We start from the raw sequence: 18,635 nt of genomic DNA, 5'->3' as shown, positions 1-18,635 counted from the left end.
GGGGGAAAAAAAGTACAAGAAAAATTAAAAATTCAGTAAAGGGAAAAAGCACCACTGAATAATGGAAAGATTTTGATGGGTTATACAAAGTGGGAGCAGGCTGCTGTGTAAGTAGTGGCAATGTTGCCACAAGGAACTCAGTCAAATTTTTAAGTGATCTCTCCCCGTTTTCCCCTCTCGCTTTTATCCTGTAATGGTTCTTTTAACATGTAACAATGCCCAACCACAATAATCTATTAGTTAGGAGCAAGAGACTGCAGACTTGTTTGTCCTCAACACATCTTATGTTCTAAGTTGTAACTATTTTAACAGTAGAACATGACACATTTTATAGGAAATATTTCAGAAATAAATTATAAATTATATTTTTCAAATGCTTTCACATTTCAAAGCCATGTAGAGAACTTCATAACTAAAAAAAGTGATGATCTGTAGCCAAGAAAAAACAACACTGAGCTAAACATTATTCTTGTTTTCTCTGTGCAATAGTCTTTAACTTTTCCATGACAAATAGGATTAGTTCAGTAGAAAAGGTGAAAATGTTAGCATACATGTTAGCATAAAACTTCACTCGTTGGAGAGATGTAGGTACTTTGCAAGCCAAGGCAAAATAAATTTCTCAATGAAATTTTACAACAGAACCACTGAGCACCAATATGATAGACTGCAATGACCCAATTCTCTTCAACCAGTTTTATTTAATATTTTCTCAATTATCAGAAAAGTCATTATCATTACATCACATTTTCTCTATTTGACCCTAAAATCAGGATTTTAATATCAAAACAGTGGACCACCACAGGAGAAATGCATTAACAACCCTTGAAATTAATGAAAGACACTAAAAACTTCAGAAGACATATATAGGGTTTTAAATATATTTTCAAGAAAATATTACCATTGGAAAAAGTTAGCTAGAATTTTCACAAATAGGGTGAAATTCAGTTCCTAAATCAGTAATCAGATTCCTAGGCTGGTGGCCTGATTTTCAAAGGCACTCATCATTTGGACGATTTTCACTGGTGGGGTGGTGAGGAGATGCAGTGTTTCACCCTTTTGAAAAATTTGGGCACCTCCTCAGGGCTCTGACTGAGAAGTGGGGACAGATTTCTGTAGGACTGTAGCTGTGACAGCTCCTGCCCTAAGCTGCCTGGCTCACCCCTCACACTTGTGCCTTCATCACAGGACCAGTTCCAATGTTATATAGCAGCCCCTGAACAGCTGTAGTTGAAATTACAGCCAGACCCTGTAAAGGGTCTGGACACAGAAATTGGTGTCACTTTACCTAGATTTTTCATGCCAAATATTCCTGGTGCCTAGATTGTGATTTGCAATGGATGAAGTTTGGATGGGGAGAGAACTGCGAAAAGATGGTAATTATATGCTTTCTCTGGCAAACATACGCTTCCAGCTCTCACCTTTGACAATATTCAATTTAATCTCAAGCAGCTTCTGTGACTAACTCCGGGTCTTGGATGGCACATTTGGGGAAGCTTGGTGCAACAGGGCTAAAGGACAGAGCATCCTAGGAACCCAATTTTCAAGTGAATCACATATATACAGCCCATTCTGCTTACTCCCCCTCCATTTCTGTTTCTCTACTTCTTCCCTTCTGATTACCCTATCCTTTAATATCCATAAAAATAACAGCAGAACAAGGAAGATGCTCACATTTTTAAAGAAAATGTAAAAAGAAGCATGCCACATTATTGATAGAATACTGCTAACTAAATAATCACTTTTTAAATTAATTAAGATTATTTGACAATGGCTCTTTTAGTTTCTGATAGTTAATTGGGGAAGTAGCAAAATTACCTGCAAAATCAGTTTAAATATGTCATAGGAAAGCACTAACGTAATTTAAAATGACACTGAGTCTAATCCAGTCACTAGATCTGTGACAGACAGGTTTGAGTGTTTTGTTTTACTAGAAGAATAATGATTTCATCAAAGTATGCCAAAAATTATAATTTGAAAAAATAAATGCCCCATGTATTCTGGAGACGTTACATGTCCTTTTTTTTTGGCTTTATTTCTGTTTGCTGCGATTCCTCTGTGAAAAGTCTATAAGTATCACAGTATTTAGCTAAATATTCTGAAAACTTCAGAGAAGAATTCCATGGTGGCTTTTTATTCTGTCACGGCTTTGTAAAGAACTGAAATGTTTTACACAGAATCCATCAGGTCTTCATTTTGGCTTATCTCTGCCAAATCTGTATGAATTAATAGCAATTCCTTCTGATGCAAGACTCAGATCGCAAGTCCCAAGTTTGTAACTTAGTTAAACTGAAATTTTGATTAGAAATAAGTGGACCAGGCTGGGTAAGATAAGAACTAACTCCATAGGAAGCCTTGCATTTCTTAGGATTAATCACTTCCAGGCATGTTTTGACAGTAATTTCTTTCATTGCTATTTACGGTAAAAGGTTAATGAATATTTATTGAGTTTATTCAGCAAATATTCCAGCTACCAAGATGTGAAAGGATAATGGGAAATTATTTTGAAAGTATAACACAAGCTTCTTTTGTTTCCTATTTAAACTTGAAAAAGATTTGAAAGTTGCTCAAAGAAAGCAAAAATGCTTTATATGACACTTTTAAGATTGGTCACTCAGACAATTCAATGGCAGAAAAAGAAACATCTTTACCTTCAGAATAGAAAATTTTGACAATTTCCAGGGCAAAATACATCTTGTAGCTAGCGTTACAAATATAAACTGAAGATAAGTTCCAATGATAAAATTTTTCTCTAAGTTAAAAGTATGAAAAACCATGTTGTCCTATTAATAATCAACTTAATCTCATCTGGAACCATAAATAACTACAACTAATGCGCTAAAATACTTTAATAATAACTCATAGTTCTTCCATTGCATCACATCAGGAGAGAATTATCTGGTGCCCACACAACACTTCTGCTATAGTCGTAGTTCCAGCAAAGTCCCAAAGTAAAAGGAAATATGATTAAAGAATTACAGTTTTAATGGTTTGTGTAAATTTACATATAGAAGGTTCAGGTTGTAATTTAGTCAAGGTTTTAATCAATAAAATTGAGAAGTAGACTTTTTTGTTGGAATCAAAATGCTATGAAATTATTCATGTTTGTTTACTTATGAGAAAATATTCTGTCTTCTCTGACTATTATATGAAAATATTTCTTCTTCCTTACTTCAGCAAATCCCTATCTACACTCAGATTCTCATATGGCATAATCAGTTACTCACCATCTTTTCAGCATGCATTATAATATCTAAGAAGATATTCAATATAATTTTATCAAGAAGCTTCAAATGTTAATATTTACCATCTTTTTGCCTAATTAGTGTTACCCCACAAAAGTTTCCTGTCTTGATGCAGTGTGTACCTGCCTAAATGCTTCTGCCAGGAGAACTAAAGGAGTGATATAAGGATGCGAACATGCAGCCAAGAATTGGGAACAGGCAGGGCTCTTTCTGTGAGGGATATTATTGGCTTATGCCAAGTTTAAGTGACTGTAAATTTAAGATATTATACAGTAGGTACCTCTAAATGCTGCAGAAGATCACCTCCCTTTATCTTCTAAGGAACAAAGAAGTATCTAAAGTAGGAGGTTTGGCAAAAATATAAAAAAGCATTCTTTACTATTAGAAATCTCTGCATCTTTAAACATTCTAGTTCTGTTATCATCTACGCATCTATGAAAAATATTTTTGTAGGAAAACTCTATCATAGCCAATTCTAATATTTTAAAGTAGCAAGATACTTCTCATTCGATGTTGTAAGAAGTACTTTAAAAGCAGTGATTTTTTTATTCCTTAAACAAATAAGGAGAAAAGCATAACGTTTCTTATCTCTCAATATTTCTTATCTTTCCACTTAAAATAGAGGTAGTTCATAGGACAAAGCTGAAAAGAAAAAAAAAAAGAAGAAGAAATAGAAAAACAGAATTCTGAATTTCTAGTCAAACTCTTTATACATTAAAACCACGTTTACCTTACATAAGATGTAGAGGTCTCTATGGAAAAAATTATTTCATTATAAATGCAAAACACAATCTCTTACACTGCAATATTAAGTTAAATAGTAATAAGAAATTTTCATAGAATCATAGAATCATTTAGGTTGGAAAAGACCTTCAAGATCATCAAGTCTAACCATTAACCATGCCCACTAAACCATGTCCTGAAGTACCCTGTCTACTCGCTTTTTTAATATCTCCAGGGATGGTGACTCAACCACTTCTCTGGGCAGCCCATTTTGTGAATCCCTCAAATCTGGCTCTTAATAAAACATGTCAAACATCTCAGCATTTTAAATAATCAATTATTCTCCTTATGACCATTCAAAATTTCATACTTTGAATTCTAAGATATCTCTATACTGAAACTGTGTGCAATTTCAAAGCCTCTTGTGTTTAAGTCAAGTGCTGCAGATCAGTCCTAAAATTTTGCCTTCTAGTATAATTTGTTCCAGAGAAGTTAGACTTTCAGGAACTCTCTAACCTGAATGAAGCAAATTTTAGAAACAATGACCTCATTCTGATCTAATTTAGCTCAGTGTAACTTTGAAGCCAAAGTTGTTGAAGATATATCAAACTGGCACAAGTAGGATTGAAATCAGGTCCCTTATCTCTTAGAATTTAAAAGTGAGAGCACTGTGACAGTATCCCACTTGCTTGGCATCTCTGCTCATATAAGACATGCACTGTTCCTGCAGTAGCACTCAGAAAGTGTGCTTTCTGCTCCTCACACCACGAGCTACCATACATTTTCAACTTGTGATGAGTATATTGTTTCCAAATAGACTTTATTCTCTGTCAAAAACTAAACTGTATGTCTACCAGATTGGTTTGAATATTGCAATAAACAAGTAGGTCCTGCAAGCTGTTCCAGATATGAGGACCTTTTTAACTTCTATAATGAAAAACTGCAGTTATTCATATGTTTGCAAATGACCATAACAAAGCCAAGGCAGGGTTATATATCTATGTTTTCAATGCACTTAGTGACAAAAAACAGTGTATTAATGCCTTGGCCTGCAAACACACATTTCTGCTCACACAGCCTGCGCCCTGCAGCTTTCAGTCAATAACACAGGGATGTTGAAGTATCCAAGGTCACTGCAGTCTATCTTTCCACATGTTATGGTGCGGGTGCTGGTTGACAGCCGGCTGAATATGAACCATCAGTGTGCCCAGGTGGCCAAGAAGGCCAACGGCATCCTGGCCTGCATCAGAAATAGTGTGGCCAGCAGGAGCAGGGAGGTGATTGTTCCCCTGTGCTCAGCACTGGTGAGGCCGCACCTCGAGTCCTGTGTTCAGTTTTGGGCCCCTCACTACAGGAAAGACATTGAGGTGCTGGAGCGTGTCCAGAGAAGGGCAACCAAGTTGGTGAGGGGCCTGGAGCACAAGTCTTATGAGGAGCGGCTGAGGGAACTGGGGCTGTTTAGTCTAGAGAAGAGGAGGCTGAGGGGAGACCTTATTGCTCTCTACAACTGCCTGAAGGGGGGTTGTAGCCAGGTGGGTACTGGTCTCTTTTCCCAAGTAACAAATGGAAACAGCCTCAAGTTGCGCCAGGGGAAGTTTAGATTGGTTATAAGGAACAACTTCTTCGCCGAAAGGGTTGTCAAGCATTGGAACAGGCTGCCCAGGGAGGTGGTTGAGTCACCATCCCTGGAGCTATTTAAAAGATGAGTAGTTGTGGCACTAAGGAACATGGTTTAGTGGTGGACTTGGCAGTGCTAGGTTAACAGTCGGACCTGATGATCTCAAAGGTCTTTTCCAACCTAAATGATTGTATTATATTCTATGGTTCTATGCATATGAGTTTCTTTGATAATAAAAATGGGCATCCATCTAGCTATCATGTTTTAATAAAAGAACAGTGAAAGAAAACACTAAACTTAAGAACTGCACCTCTGACAAAACAGAGACACATTTGCCTTTCCCACCACAGATTCCACCCACATCAGATGTCAGCCACCGTCTGTGCAAATAGATACCTCTCGCAGGGTGCTCTGGAGGGTGGCTAGGAGCATGGTATGCGCGTATGCCTGAACTGTTTACCACCATCGGAAAATCTACTATGTCCTACTTTATATTTAGAGCAAATTAGAGCAATATTTAGCGCTATCATGCACCTAGATTTCCTTGAATGAATTATCTCTTTCCATGTGAGATTGTCTCTTGCAAGAACCCTGGTGTTTGAGAGATTTTTAAAGATTTGTAGGACATTCAGGACCCCCAAAATATTTGGGGAAGGAGCAGAAGGAACCCCAGCTCCAGCACAGGTTACCTCTCTGTTGCCTACGTTCTGAGTGGGGGTATGACAGCCCCACAAACCACTGGCTTTTCTGAGCATGGCTGTGGCAAGTCTCTCCAGACCGGCACTTTGGCGGACTGCAGGTGTGACAGTATTGCCACAAGGAATATATAGGCAGTGGTACTGTTTAATTTTCTAACTCTACCTGGAAAGCCTGTAGACACAGAGAATAAGCCTATAGGACTCTGCTTCACCTCTGCTTCATGCTGGCTGAGAAATTACGGGGAGCCTTTCAAACCTGCCCTAAGGCCTATTCCTTACAATTGCACTGACAAACATCTAACTGAAAATGCAAATAAAAAATACTTTAATATTCCCTCACAACAGAAGACACTTAAAATGGAAAAGTGATGGAGACAGCCTGGCCTAACTTGCACACCACAAAAAACATAGCTTCATTTAGAGCTTTGCAGATGACATAGTTCAATGTTCACTTTACTGCAATTAACAGCACAACCATTCTTACTTTATAAACCATGTTTCTCAGAGCCTTGAAATTGAACCAAGTAAACTGAGATGGTTTTGAGAAAGAATTGGTGAATTGAACAATCTAGAACATTTAAAAGTAAGTCATTATGATCTTTATGTTTACTGACTGAGGATCCATTATGCTGCCATTTAAAATGTACAATTTTATAAAAGCACTAGCATTTCAAGAATTGCATTTCTCTAACATTTTAAGCAATTTTGTTCTTTCAGTATTAGGGAAAACAGAAATATACCTAATATTTTTGGTCAAAACATATGGTCACCTTCTGGTTTTTTCCTCTGAAAAGTGTATTTCCTCACATAGACGGGGAATCCTGCCGTGGAGATACAGCCTTGGTCTATCTGCTACCCTGATCTCCAGGACTGGCAACAAGTGTTGCAAACGGAGACACTGTCTTTGCAGTTTCAAAAGCCTGGTATTCACATCAAGAGTAAATAAAGGTCTCTTAGATAACTTGGAAAAAATCTTGGGAGCTTCAGAAAATATTGACTAGCACAGTAAGTAGGAATTGTTCATCCTATGCACAGAAAAAGGCAGAGGCCATCTGGTAAATTAGTATTCAGTTATGTCGCCAAGGACAGTTTTAACGTGTATGAAGATCTGCACAAAATTCAATCTGCAAAATATGTCTAATTCTGGCACAACCTAAATTTCAAGTGAACACATTTATAATCTCACTTATGTCCATTTAATAGTGTTGTCATGCATTGTTTCCTGACCTTTTAAAGAATGAACTGGTCTGTCACACCACTGGCTCCTCATCATAGTCCTGCACTTCTCACCCCGCCAACCCCCCTCTCAGCACCTCAGGTCAATGCTGTCAGGTCCACGCTCCTTGCTAAGGGAGTCCCAGTCCCCCTTCGCCAAAGCTCTGAAGCCCAGCTCAGCCCTCCTGTCCTTCTCTCTGAACGCCCTTTTCCCAGCCACTCACCGTCAACCCCAAACTGCTGCTTCTGCTTCTCAGCCAATCTCAGAATCCTCTAACCTACTGCTCAGGAAGCTCCAGTTCTCACCTTCCCATTTATGTTTATCAGGTCTGTTTCCTTCCCTTTATCTGTTATCTTCCCAAACTACAGGTCACAGGTTTGACCTACCTGCTTTGCTCTCCCCTCTTCTTCTTCAGCTTCCACTTTCATCTCAATCCACCTGTTTCCAGCCTCCCAACAACATTTTGTTTTGCAGTTCCTAAACTTCCTTGCCTTGTCTGCTCATCCTCTTGAAGCCACCTGATTCCCATTCCAATATGCCAGTCCTCAGCCTAGTTTATGACCCAAATTTCCTGGTCCAAATATAGTTGCATTACAAAAACCATGCAGTATCATAAGAATCTTCTCTTCTGCAGTTGAATCTACATCTACAATGCTTCTTCTCCATGCCTGTGTTTCATGTGGCTGTCTACTGGGTGCCTGAGTGTTGTCTAGGTGTTCATCAGCTTTCTCTGCTCACAGGTTCCCTTGTCCCTCTTAGAGAGGAGGCAGGACCATTCCAAGGCAATGGTTTCTCCGGCCATTACCAGAAACATGCAGAAAAATAATTTTGCCTTGTCACCTCCATGAAAACAATCAGATTACATTTTTTAAAATCAAGGAAAAAATTACCTTAAAGCAGATAGCTACTGAAAAGAGATCAGAGCCAAATTCTAGAAGTCGCAGGCATTCAGTAATAATGGATGCTCTTCCCAGAGCTCTTAGTCCAGCAGCTAGTCCATGTCTCTGTTGGACATGTGAAATGAAATGGCTATCTTCATTTTGTATGCATATATATGTTCCAACCATATATATGTATCAATCCTTTTCATTTTGGAGAAAAGCTTAAAAAGGCAAACTTTTAGCCCTTTTAAGAGCATATGACTATAATTTTTCCTACATTTTCAGATAACTCACAATTTTCAGACTAGTTTCTTAAAAACAATGTCAGGGCCTTGTAAAATCTCGGATGTACTTCAGCAAACAGCTGCTCCTCCTGCTCAGGCCAAGGCTGCTCCTCACAGCTGAGCAGTTGTTAATATTTATTTGCAGAATCTGTGAAAAGATATGGGTACTCCATAGAGAAAGAGTTGGAGGACAAATTATTCTCCTCTTTTGGAAAACTTATTATTACTGCATCCAAATTCTCACTCTAACATTGCCACCCTTCATCACTCCAAGGACAAATATTTCATATTTATCACTATATCTTTGGCCAAACAGACTTTGTATGTGGCTTAAAAGGACAGCTGAGAAATCCCCAGGTCTGGGGAGTTTTTGAGGGGCAGAAAACAAGTAATTTGGGGGGAAGAGGAACCCATTTTTACAGGAGGTATCTAAATGAATTTATTTTATTTTATTAATTAAGGAAATAATGTATTGCAATACAAGGAAGGCTGGTGGGGGTTTATGTGCTGGATTCCTTTTGGCGATATTCATGAAGAAATCACTTGCTTATAGGGACTCTGAGTGCCGGCTGGTTTATATGGTAAGCGAGGTTCATGAAAATAAAAAGAATGACATAGGAGTTTGTGGGTCTAGCTATAGCAGCTGTGAAGTCTGGACCCAGGTGCTGAGACCCCCTCTTCCTCTTCATCCTAGGAGATCTCTCTTCCCCATGCCTAGCAGAAGCCAAATCTTCCCAAATCCACTCAAACAAATACTTTTCCAGAGCTTCCGCTCCAGGGGTTAAAGAGTGGGCCAGAAGTATGAGTGGGGCTGAGGTTACTGTCCGATAACGTGACCAGGGTTGCTGAGGCTGGCACCAGCTGGCCCTGGCTCCAGGTACAGGTGTTACTGCTGGGATGGCTGCCTGTTCCATGCGTGGTCACTGCCTCCCAGCCCATCAGCAAGGGCAGAAACAGGACCCTCCAGCTCAGGCTGGAAGCAGGCAGCATCAGAAGCAGGCAGATCTCTTCCCCAGTTCAAGCAGTTACTCTCTTTCTCTATGAAAAACCAAGGCTGTTCTCCACACTGGTTCCAGCCACAGGCCACCACTGGGCCATGGCATGAAAACTGCTTACAGTAATTCAGTCAAGATTAACAAAACATAAAACAGAGCACTTTTTTTCCTGGAAAATTTTGCAAGATTTTCATTCATTTATAAAACACATGCTCAATTTAGCTTCATTCACTACCTCAGAAATCAGCACAGACATGATATTATCATTATTATTGAATACTGTTATCAAGAATAATGTTTTCTTTGACAGCTAAAATACAAAATTATTTAAGTGAAAGCTGTAATTTATGTCAGATTATTATAACAGAGAATCTAACATTGTATAGCATGTTTTAAATGTATATGTTTTGTATATTATGTGTACAAAAAATATATTGTTTGTATATTATTCTGTATCCTATGTTTCTTATGCTGAATTTTATTAAATAAACACTTTGTTACTACTTCTCATATATCGATTGGGTCTATTTTCCTCAAGGTTGCTACTAAGAACAAAATTGTGAACACCCTGAAGATCACAGAAGTTTTTCTACCCATCAGGAAGACTAAGGGAGTCAAGGTTTCATCACAGTTTTTTCATGTAAGTGCATGTAACCATCTACTTTGACCTGGGTGAAATTTCCTTCCATTCTACACTGTCTTGCTCCTTATTTATCAGACCATGGTTGCTACTATTGACATATGAAAATTCAGAGTTACTTCACTAACTGTAATTAATTACTTGCTTCAGAACAAATTTGATAGCAATATTAATAACAAAGACTAGCAAATTTTCTAATTCCAATCCACAACAGCAGATGACCATTCATGAGAATTAGTAAAGGTGCACTAGCATAGGAATAATAACTGAAAACAGGTTATAACTATGGTGCTTTAGACCAACAACATACAAGAAGGTAAGCAAACTAATATTATTAATTTGATTCAGTTTAAACTGATGGTCCCCAATGCTTTCATATGTAAGACATACATTACTTTTGGATAGGTTGGGAATAATTTCAATTAATCCTAGCTTTTCTTTCTGACAGTGGAGTGACTCCAACATCATGAATCCTAAAAGGCACTAAAACTGAAAAGCACCATACCCCCACAGCAAAAAGAAACCTCTGTTGGTATAAACCACATCAGTCATTTTAAATTTGTTTAAAAACTTGAATGGGTTAACTTTATATACACAGGGTTTTTTTGCAGATCAGATGCTTTTTAACCCACAGCAGACAGCATGAAACTGGCATAAGCTCTGTATCATGCGCTTTAGTTAATTCAAGAGAAATGTGGTCATGCACCCACACTTGATCCAGATCAAATATACACTCATTGTGATCCAGGAGTATGCAAATCTGGTATCAATGGACATGAAACCATTGCCTTATATGACAGTCCAGCTTTAGATACTCCGCAGATTTAATTAACAGGTTTTTCAATAGGCATGTTTTTTCCTTTAATGTATTCAAATCTTCTAGTAGCTGTGATGTTCTTTTCCATGTAAATCTTTAAATCTAGATTTAAGTAAATGAAACACAAAATGAGAAAAAAACAACTTCCATCACAACAAACTGGGAAGTCACCTGGGAAGGGCTGTAGATATGTGGTTGCAATCAGTTCTAACAGGTAAAATAAACATATAATTGAATGGAAACTAAACCACATCTATATATTGAAACAGTCAAAAAATTAGAAACCTTACCTTTTTCACTAACACTTTCACTTTCAATCTCTACATCATCACAACTCGTGTACTCTGGAGTGGATGCCAGTTCTTCTTCTGAGCTACTTAATGAAACCTGGCGCATTTTACCTCCCTTTTTTGTTTTATGGGGCTTTGGTGGTGGAGGTCTGACTGATTCAGACTGGTCTGAGCTGAGTGAATCATTCCGTAACATGGTCTCCATCTTTTCACGTTTTGTTTTCCGTACGGCAGAATTGGGATCCAAATGGTGTTGTTTCCTTAATGAATCAGAGCGCCTCATGTCTGGTCTTTCCAGAGGAATTGGACTCCTCCTAGGTGTAGGAGGGCTATGATTTGTGGTCCTCTGACGATTGGGACTTGGTCCCTGAGCCTCTCGAGTTCTTTCCATAGAGTATGAACGCTGATTTTCCATGGCAGCCCTGCGCTCAGACACTGATCTTTGTCTTGACGGTCGTTCCATCCTCAGCATAGACATCCGAGAATCTTCCAACTCGGTATTTGCCAATGAGACATCACTATGTCTCCGTTCATGACGTGCTCGGGACACTTCGGCATGGATACGCATTTGTTCCTCATACGGTTGTGGCTTGACTGGATAACGAGCCAAATTAGGATCACTTCGGTACCGTGCCTGGTATTCCTCTTCCCTCCGCTGCCTTTCATATTCTTCCCTGTGTTGTGCATCTTCCTCTTCTACCGGATACTCCTTGGAACGCCTGCGACTCCTTCTGTTGGAATCTCTATAATCACCCAGTTCAGGTTCTTCATATAACTGAGGCCCACGCTGCGACCGTCTATCTGAATAATCTGATGGTGACCTGGGCATCGCACTGTCTGATGTAGCATACTGTGAATATTCGTCTCTCTCGTCCCTTTGGTCGTATCTTCTGTTCTGTTCTCTTGATATTGATGGGCTTCTTTTCCTAAATAATCATGAGAAGAAAGAAGAAAGAGAATTCTGTCAATATTTCTTGCAGCACAAATATACAGTTAATTCTAATTAAATGATAGAATGATCAGCTGATGGAAAAAAAAATCCATTTATTGCATTTCTTTGTGAATGTGCTCACACATTTTCTGTACTAAATTAAAGAAAGCATGTCATGCTACAAATCTGCTTATGGTGCACAGTTTAAATCAAAAACAGGTTTAAAGGAAAAATGCTAATAAGAATTATAAAATATAGAATACAAATACTTGTGCTACTTTGTAGTCGTAACTGCTTTACAAGTACCAAAATTTTATAATCCTTTGTAATCATTTTACAGCGATATAACTTGACCATATACTTCCATTACAGAGGGTTTTATAACCACCATAGAAATTAAGGCTAGATGGATCATTCAGTTAGTTTGATCTTTTAGCAGCCATTATTGCTTAAAAATATATGTTTCAGTTCCCACAAAACTACAATGTGTGCCAAAGGCATAAAACAGGACAGACAAAGATCCAATGGCAGCACTTGTCTAAATCAGATGAACTCAGAAAACAAAACATTTTTTGTTTTGCCTAAGAAGGGAAAGAGCTTCAAAGTCCTGCCTGTCTGACTTGACAAAAAAATCCTTACCATTCCTATAGGGATGGTGATAGTATTAGTCAAAACATTTGAGCAAGACACACCAGCCAGATACGAGAATGGTGTTCCTGTACCGCTTTGACTCTTTGTCATAGAAGATATCTAGCCACAGACAACTTCTGAGGCTTCAGAGGAAGGTGAAAAAACAATTATCAGCAGATATTCCTTCCTGACACTAATAAATGATTCACTGAGGCATGTGATTTTATTATAGGCAATATTTTAATAGAGGATGTGTCTGGAATATATTAGGAATGTTATATGTTCTGTTTGTTTGCTACAGCATTGTTTGCTACTTGACTAGCAGGGATCAATTAAATAGGGAGTAGTGATTCATAGGGAAAAAACAAACTGAAGTTTCAGATCCTGCCTTTATCAATCCTAATAGGGTAATGAGCATTTAAAATGCTACTCCCAGACATGTCCAGATTCATACTTAGTTTTTCAGCCCAGATGGATCAGAAGGAGTTACCTGAAGGAAACTGGAGCAAAGGTCCCAGATGTGGATAAAAGAGATCGAGAAGTGGGCCTTCTCTGGGATAAGATAGATCACCTCAAGCTTTAAGTAATAAAAATATGTATGTGAAGCTATTTTTGTGTTACCAGCCCTTTCCGCTTAAATTTAGTTCTATCTTTATAATTAAGATCCCTTTGAAAATGTTTTCTACCCTTACAAATAGCCACTGATCCTGAAGGGCAGCCTTGCAGGCAGCAACCAGAAGATCCTGCCTAGTGTCAGGAAAGATGGGAAAAAAAGGAGAGGAAAGACACAACCCTGTTGTTGCCACAGTTGTCCTAGAAGGGATAAGGAAAGACTTCAACTTAGTGAAGGGGAGAAGGAAAAAGAGGCTCTCCTTGGTGCCCAGGAAAGTAGAAAGGGCTCTGCCTAGTTAGTAGGCGGGAAAATGCCCTTCTCAAAGCCAGAAAGGAAATGCGGTCTCTGCTCAGCAAGGGAAAACCAAAACTGTCTGAGCAGAGTGTGCGTATTGGTGTGACAGGCAAATTGCATCCTGTTTTAGGTACCACACAGGGTCATTAAACTGTGCTTCAAAGATTTGGACCCAGTCTTGCCTTGTAAATATTAAAGTATTTTAGCCTTACAAAGGCATCTGCAAATGAGGAAACTAACTCAATCTTGCAAAAATGCAATTCTTCCTGTGAAGCATGACAAGTAATATAAGCATCATTTGGATGCCTGTTTGCTTATGGTGAAGCTAAGATGTCCTATCTGTCTCATTAAAGTGTCATGTTAGTACCAGCACGAATCATAACCTCTGTAAGTTTAACAAAAACTCTATGGATTCTGCTAGTGGGGACTCAAGTTGAGTCTTTCTAATGTGACATGAACAGAGTTTCACAAGTCTAAAACCAGAATGGCCAAGGGGAACAGACAGCTAGGACAACACAACTACCAGAACCCAGACAGTTTGCAAAGACATAGAAGTTTTCATTAAGACAACAGAGATTAGATGTGGAAACTGACTTTAAGGAAAATAAATATTTTTCATTTAAATACTTCAGCTGATGAGAAATATGCCACATGCAAAATAAGTTGTTCCAATAGCAAGTTACCTACACTGCTGAAAATTACTGCCATGCCTATAAAAAAATGTGCCTAATTTCCTCTCCCCAATTCTGTCCCCCATATAGGCAAAATCTTTTATCTTTAGGCAAAGCCAATTGGAATAAATTGCACTCAACAGATATGGCGTTCATCCATGTTGATCTCATTGCAAAATTGAGACAAATACGTGTGCGCATGGAATGTACACATACTCTACTGTTAATACTCATACTGTGTATACTCAGTCTATACTACATATGGATCAAGTTGTATTCACAGCCACAGATTTTAGCATAGATTTGATCCTCCAAGACATCAAAGCACTCCAGTGAGCATGGTTTTATAGGGTCAACTCCATCATGAACTGTGTAACACACAAAACCATACAGAATCTAGTTTGACAAATCTCACATGTGCCTTGGAGCAGACTCAGTGTACACATTCTTCAGGATTAAACATCTACATGCATGTATCTATAGTAATATAAACAACAGAATAGTAAGAATTGTTTTAGCTATATATAGGAGATTTTTATATATATATATATATATATATATATATACACACACACGTGCGACTCTATATCACAGTATCCTCATATGGATGCAAAGAATAATGGACAAATCTCTTCTGGAAACATTGTTCCTACAAAGTCATGAAGGAAGAGGCTGAGGGGATAAAAAAGATGGAATTTCTGTATGAGTAAAAATACTTACTGTAGACTTTTTGCTGAGGCAAATGTACTTCTATCAGGAAAACACATCATCTGAGAAACTGGCACAAGATTTACTAAAAAATCCACTTTTTTTTCTAGCATGAACTATGTTAATGAGAGGAGGATGTGCCAATGTAGCACTATATTTTTATACCGCTTACACAAACATTTTCTAACTTTGTCTGTTAATTTACCACAAGCAGTCATTGCCTTTCCTCCATTTTGTTGCTAATAAATGAATATAGGACATGTCACCATCTATGGCTGACAGTAAAATAATGATCAGCTGGGTCCTGAATCTATTCCAATCTTTCAAGAAGAAAAAAGCTTTACACAGGTGCCCTGCATGTGGCAAGTACTAGGCCACATGCAAGAATAACGACCTTCCTGAAAAAGCAACCTTTTTCTTCAGAGGAAGCAGCCTGATAGATAAAAGTAACTAATTTAATTCCTGGCCTATGTTGATTGGCACTATCGAACTCCCTTTCTAATTAATTTCATCCCTGCTGAAGGGATCTAGCTTCACTACCAGGATCAAATGCCAGAAGTTGTAATCCTATCCATCAGAAATAAATTAACTGTACCTGTACACCTGATCGCCAGAAACCTTGCTGGCAGGAGAGGACTCATCCTGCCTAGCAGTCACCATACCATTTAGTTTTCAAGCCTGTCATTCTCTTTACTGGTCATCACAACACAATTAGCCCTCTTTTACCATCAGCCACTTTTTTTCATTTTAAAAATACCTGCTACAAACACAGTTGCACAACGTATGCTATACATTTTAAACCAGTGTTACTAAATCGTGGTAAGAGGAACAGTACTCATGAAAACTTATGGCCAGTCATTATTATTAAAAATCTGCTGTTATTTTTAGATCACAAGCTAGTTCTCACCTTCATGAGCCTTTGTCTAATATATTTCTCACCATTAACTACCTTAAAGATACCTTACTAAAAGCCTTTCCTCATGTACCTCCAGCTAGATACACCATGGAAAATGACTAGTTCTGCCTTTCCAGGACTTGCCTGGAATACTAAAAGTTAAGAGAACTTTAACTGTGTGTCAACAGCTGTGACGTGCCCTCCAGCTGCCAGCTCAACTAAGTACTATATATCTCCTCAGAACAAATACCACCTTTTCTGAAAGGGTTAGCACACCACTGAAAAATCCTCCAGGCCATTGTGATTACTCCTTCTTTGAAACAGTAATAAAATAAAATCTTTATTATGGCTAGAAAACTCTAGAACCTGTACAAATGTCTTCATCAGGCACATTCTATAAATATTATTTTTTTAGATATAGAAACTGAAACTTATTTTCTATTATCACTGTATATTTATTTTTTAATTGTAATTTATTGATACATGACATTTTGTCTTTTAACACACATCTCTTAACCTTACGCTGATGGAAACATTATTTGCAATACACTACAGATATCACTAGTACTATGAAAAAGCAAATATCTTGACTGTAACCTGACCTCCTGCTCACAAAGTTAAATTATTCAACTCCCCCACACTACAACAGGAAGTAAGTACTTAAAAGATGAGATAGAAGCATGTAAGACAGCTATTCTGCTTTGATGGCTCTGATTTCAGTAATGGAACTAAATACCTTGAATGTCTTTGACATTCATTTGTATTCTTCCTTGAAGAGAAAACACACTTCTGCTTTGATTTAGATTTTTAAAAAATTAACCCAAGCATTCTGAGGAAAAGAAAATTTTAAAAGGTAAGTTTCCATTGCATTTCAGAAGCCACAGATATTCAAAAACACTGTAATATGTAAACTATTTATATCACAGTCAAAACTAGATCTCAGATCTTCCTGGCTACTAATCTTGTTCTCAGACCAATAGAAGACACATCTGAACTGGAGAAAAACTTCCAAGAAATTACCATTCTAAAGATATGTTCAAACCTATGGGTACCTGAATTAATCTACGTTTACTTGGAAATCTTTATAAATAAGAAGTTTTGGGTCAATTAAAAAATAGTAAGGGTTCAGTGGGCCTGAGCCATCATCAGCTATTTGAAAACAATATTGGTCACCTATTTGTAAGACCTAATTATAATTTACTTTCATATTTTGTTGTCTCCTTCCTGTAAATTAGCAAGGAATAAAAATGACTGAAAAATTAAAACTGAAAATATTTTTCCTGCACATATTGTAATTATGCTTCACTGTTTTCAAAATGTGATCCTTTCAGTACATGAAAGAATAATTTGGAGTAGGTAAAAATTCACATTTCCCACTGGAACTCTGTCACAAAAGCCATGCAGGAGAAAGGCCTTCTTGTTAGAGACCTTGTCAAACACACTGAGCACAGCTTTGTCTCTCCTTTTACTATATGGCTCCTTTCAGGAAAACAGCATTTGTTGGTTCCTGAGTGAACATATAAGAATAGTTCTACTATTCTAAACTTTTACACTTCTATGTGTTGTATTCAACAGACAGTCAGGCACTTGTTTTAAAACAACAGTGACAGGGAGCAGATAAAACACCATCAGGACACTTTGCAAGAACGTTCCTAGGCTGCAAGAAGGTGAGCTAAACACACTCCAGACCTTGCAACCAAAACTCCCATGAGTGCAACGAACCCAGATAACTTGCCACGCAAAATTAAGATCTGACTGCCTTTCTCAGGGAGGGTCCTACTCTCTCACTGTTAGGTACTCTTGTGAAAGCATTTCCAGACTTCCTTTGCCATACTGAAGAATCTGCAAAATGTTTACCTATTTGGGGAAGTGTTTTTAGAAACTAGCTGGTATTGATTTAACTCCTTTCCTCATTCTCTGCTTATAACCTTTGCTTTTGCTGAGTCACATTGTGCATGAGAAATCATTTTGCACACTCTCCAAAGCAGCCATGGCTCCAGCTTATTGAAAAAATAGCTTTTTCTGACTGCTAAGCAGTTCCAGTTTCTACCAAGTTCTCTTTTTGCAGTTCTTCTATGCTGTCTAATTTTATACTAGATTAATCTTCTGATCTGTCTGTTCCCCTCTCCTTGGTTTCTCACCCTCCCAGCCCCAAAAAAAGAATGAACATAAGTAACCAATGCACGATTTGCAAGCTAATTTGTTTAACAGCCTACTCTGATAAAAAGAAAAGGTATTTATCATATTTCTTGACCAATATAGTTTTAAACAGACTGCCCTGAAGTACATCTAACACTCAGATATCTAAGCAATTCTCTAAGTTCATCTGACACATTATTTCATTTCTCATATCAGCTATGCCTTACAAATTCTGTTTTACAGCAACCATATTTTGAACCATTAAAATACCTTCCTGCTAAATATCTCCAAACAATAATGAATTAAGTTTACAATGGCGATTATAAAATTTACTGAGGCATGAAAGTGAT

General features: G+C 37.9%; 1 protein-coding gene across 48 annotated transcripts in view; it reads right to left on the bottom strand.

Moving 5' to 3' along the window:
* RIMS2 (regulating synaptic membrane exocytosis 2) overlaps positions 1–18,635 on the bottom strand; it is a 489,705-nt gene that overhangs the window by 264,645 nt on the left and 206,425 nt on the right. For all 48 annotated transcript variants that reach the window (XM_049817916.1, XM_049817521.1, XM_049817538.1 and 45 more), the window contains one exon: positions 11,405–12,330. In XM_049817916.1, coding sequence (XP_049673873.1) covers positions 11,405–12,330 — 926 coding nt within the window. The remainder of the gene's footprint in view (positions 1–11,404; positions 12,331–18,635) is intronic.

This window comes from Accipiter gentilis, chromosome 2 (genome assembly GCF_929443795.1).
Source record: "Accipiter gentilis chromosome 2, bAccGen1.1, whole genome shotgun sequence".
NCBI lineage: Eukaryota > Metazoa > Chordata > Aves > Accipitriformes > Accipitridae > Astur > Astur gentilis.
This window is presented reverse-complemented; position numbering and strand designations above follow the sequence as displayed.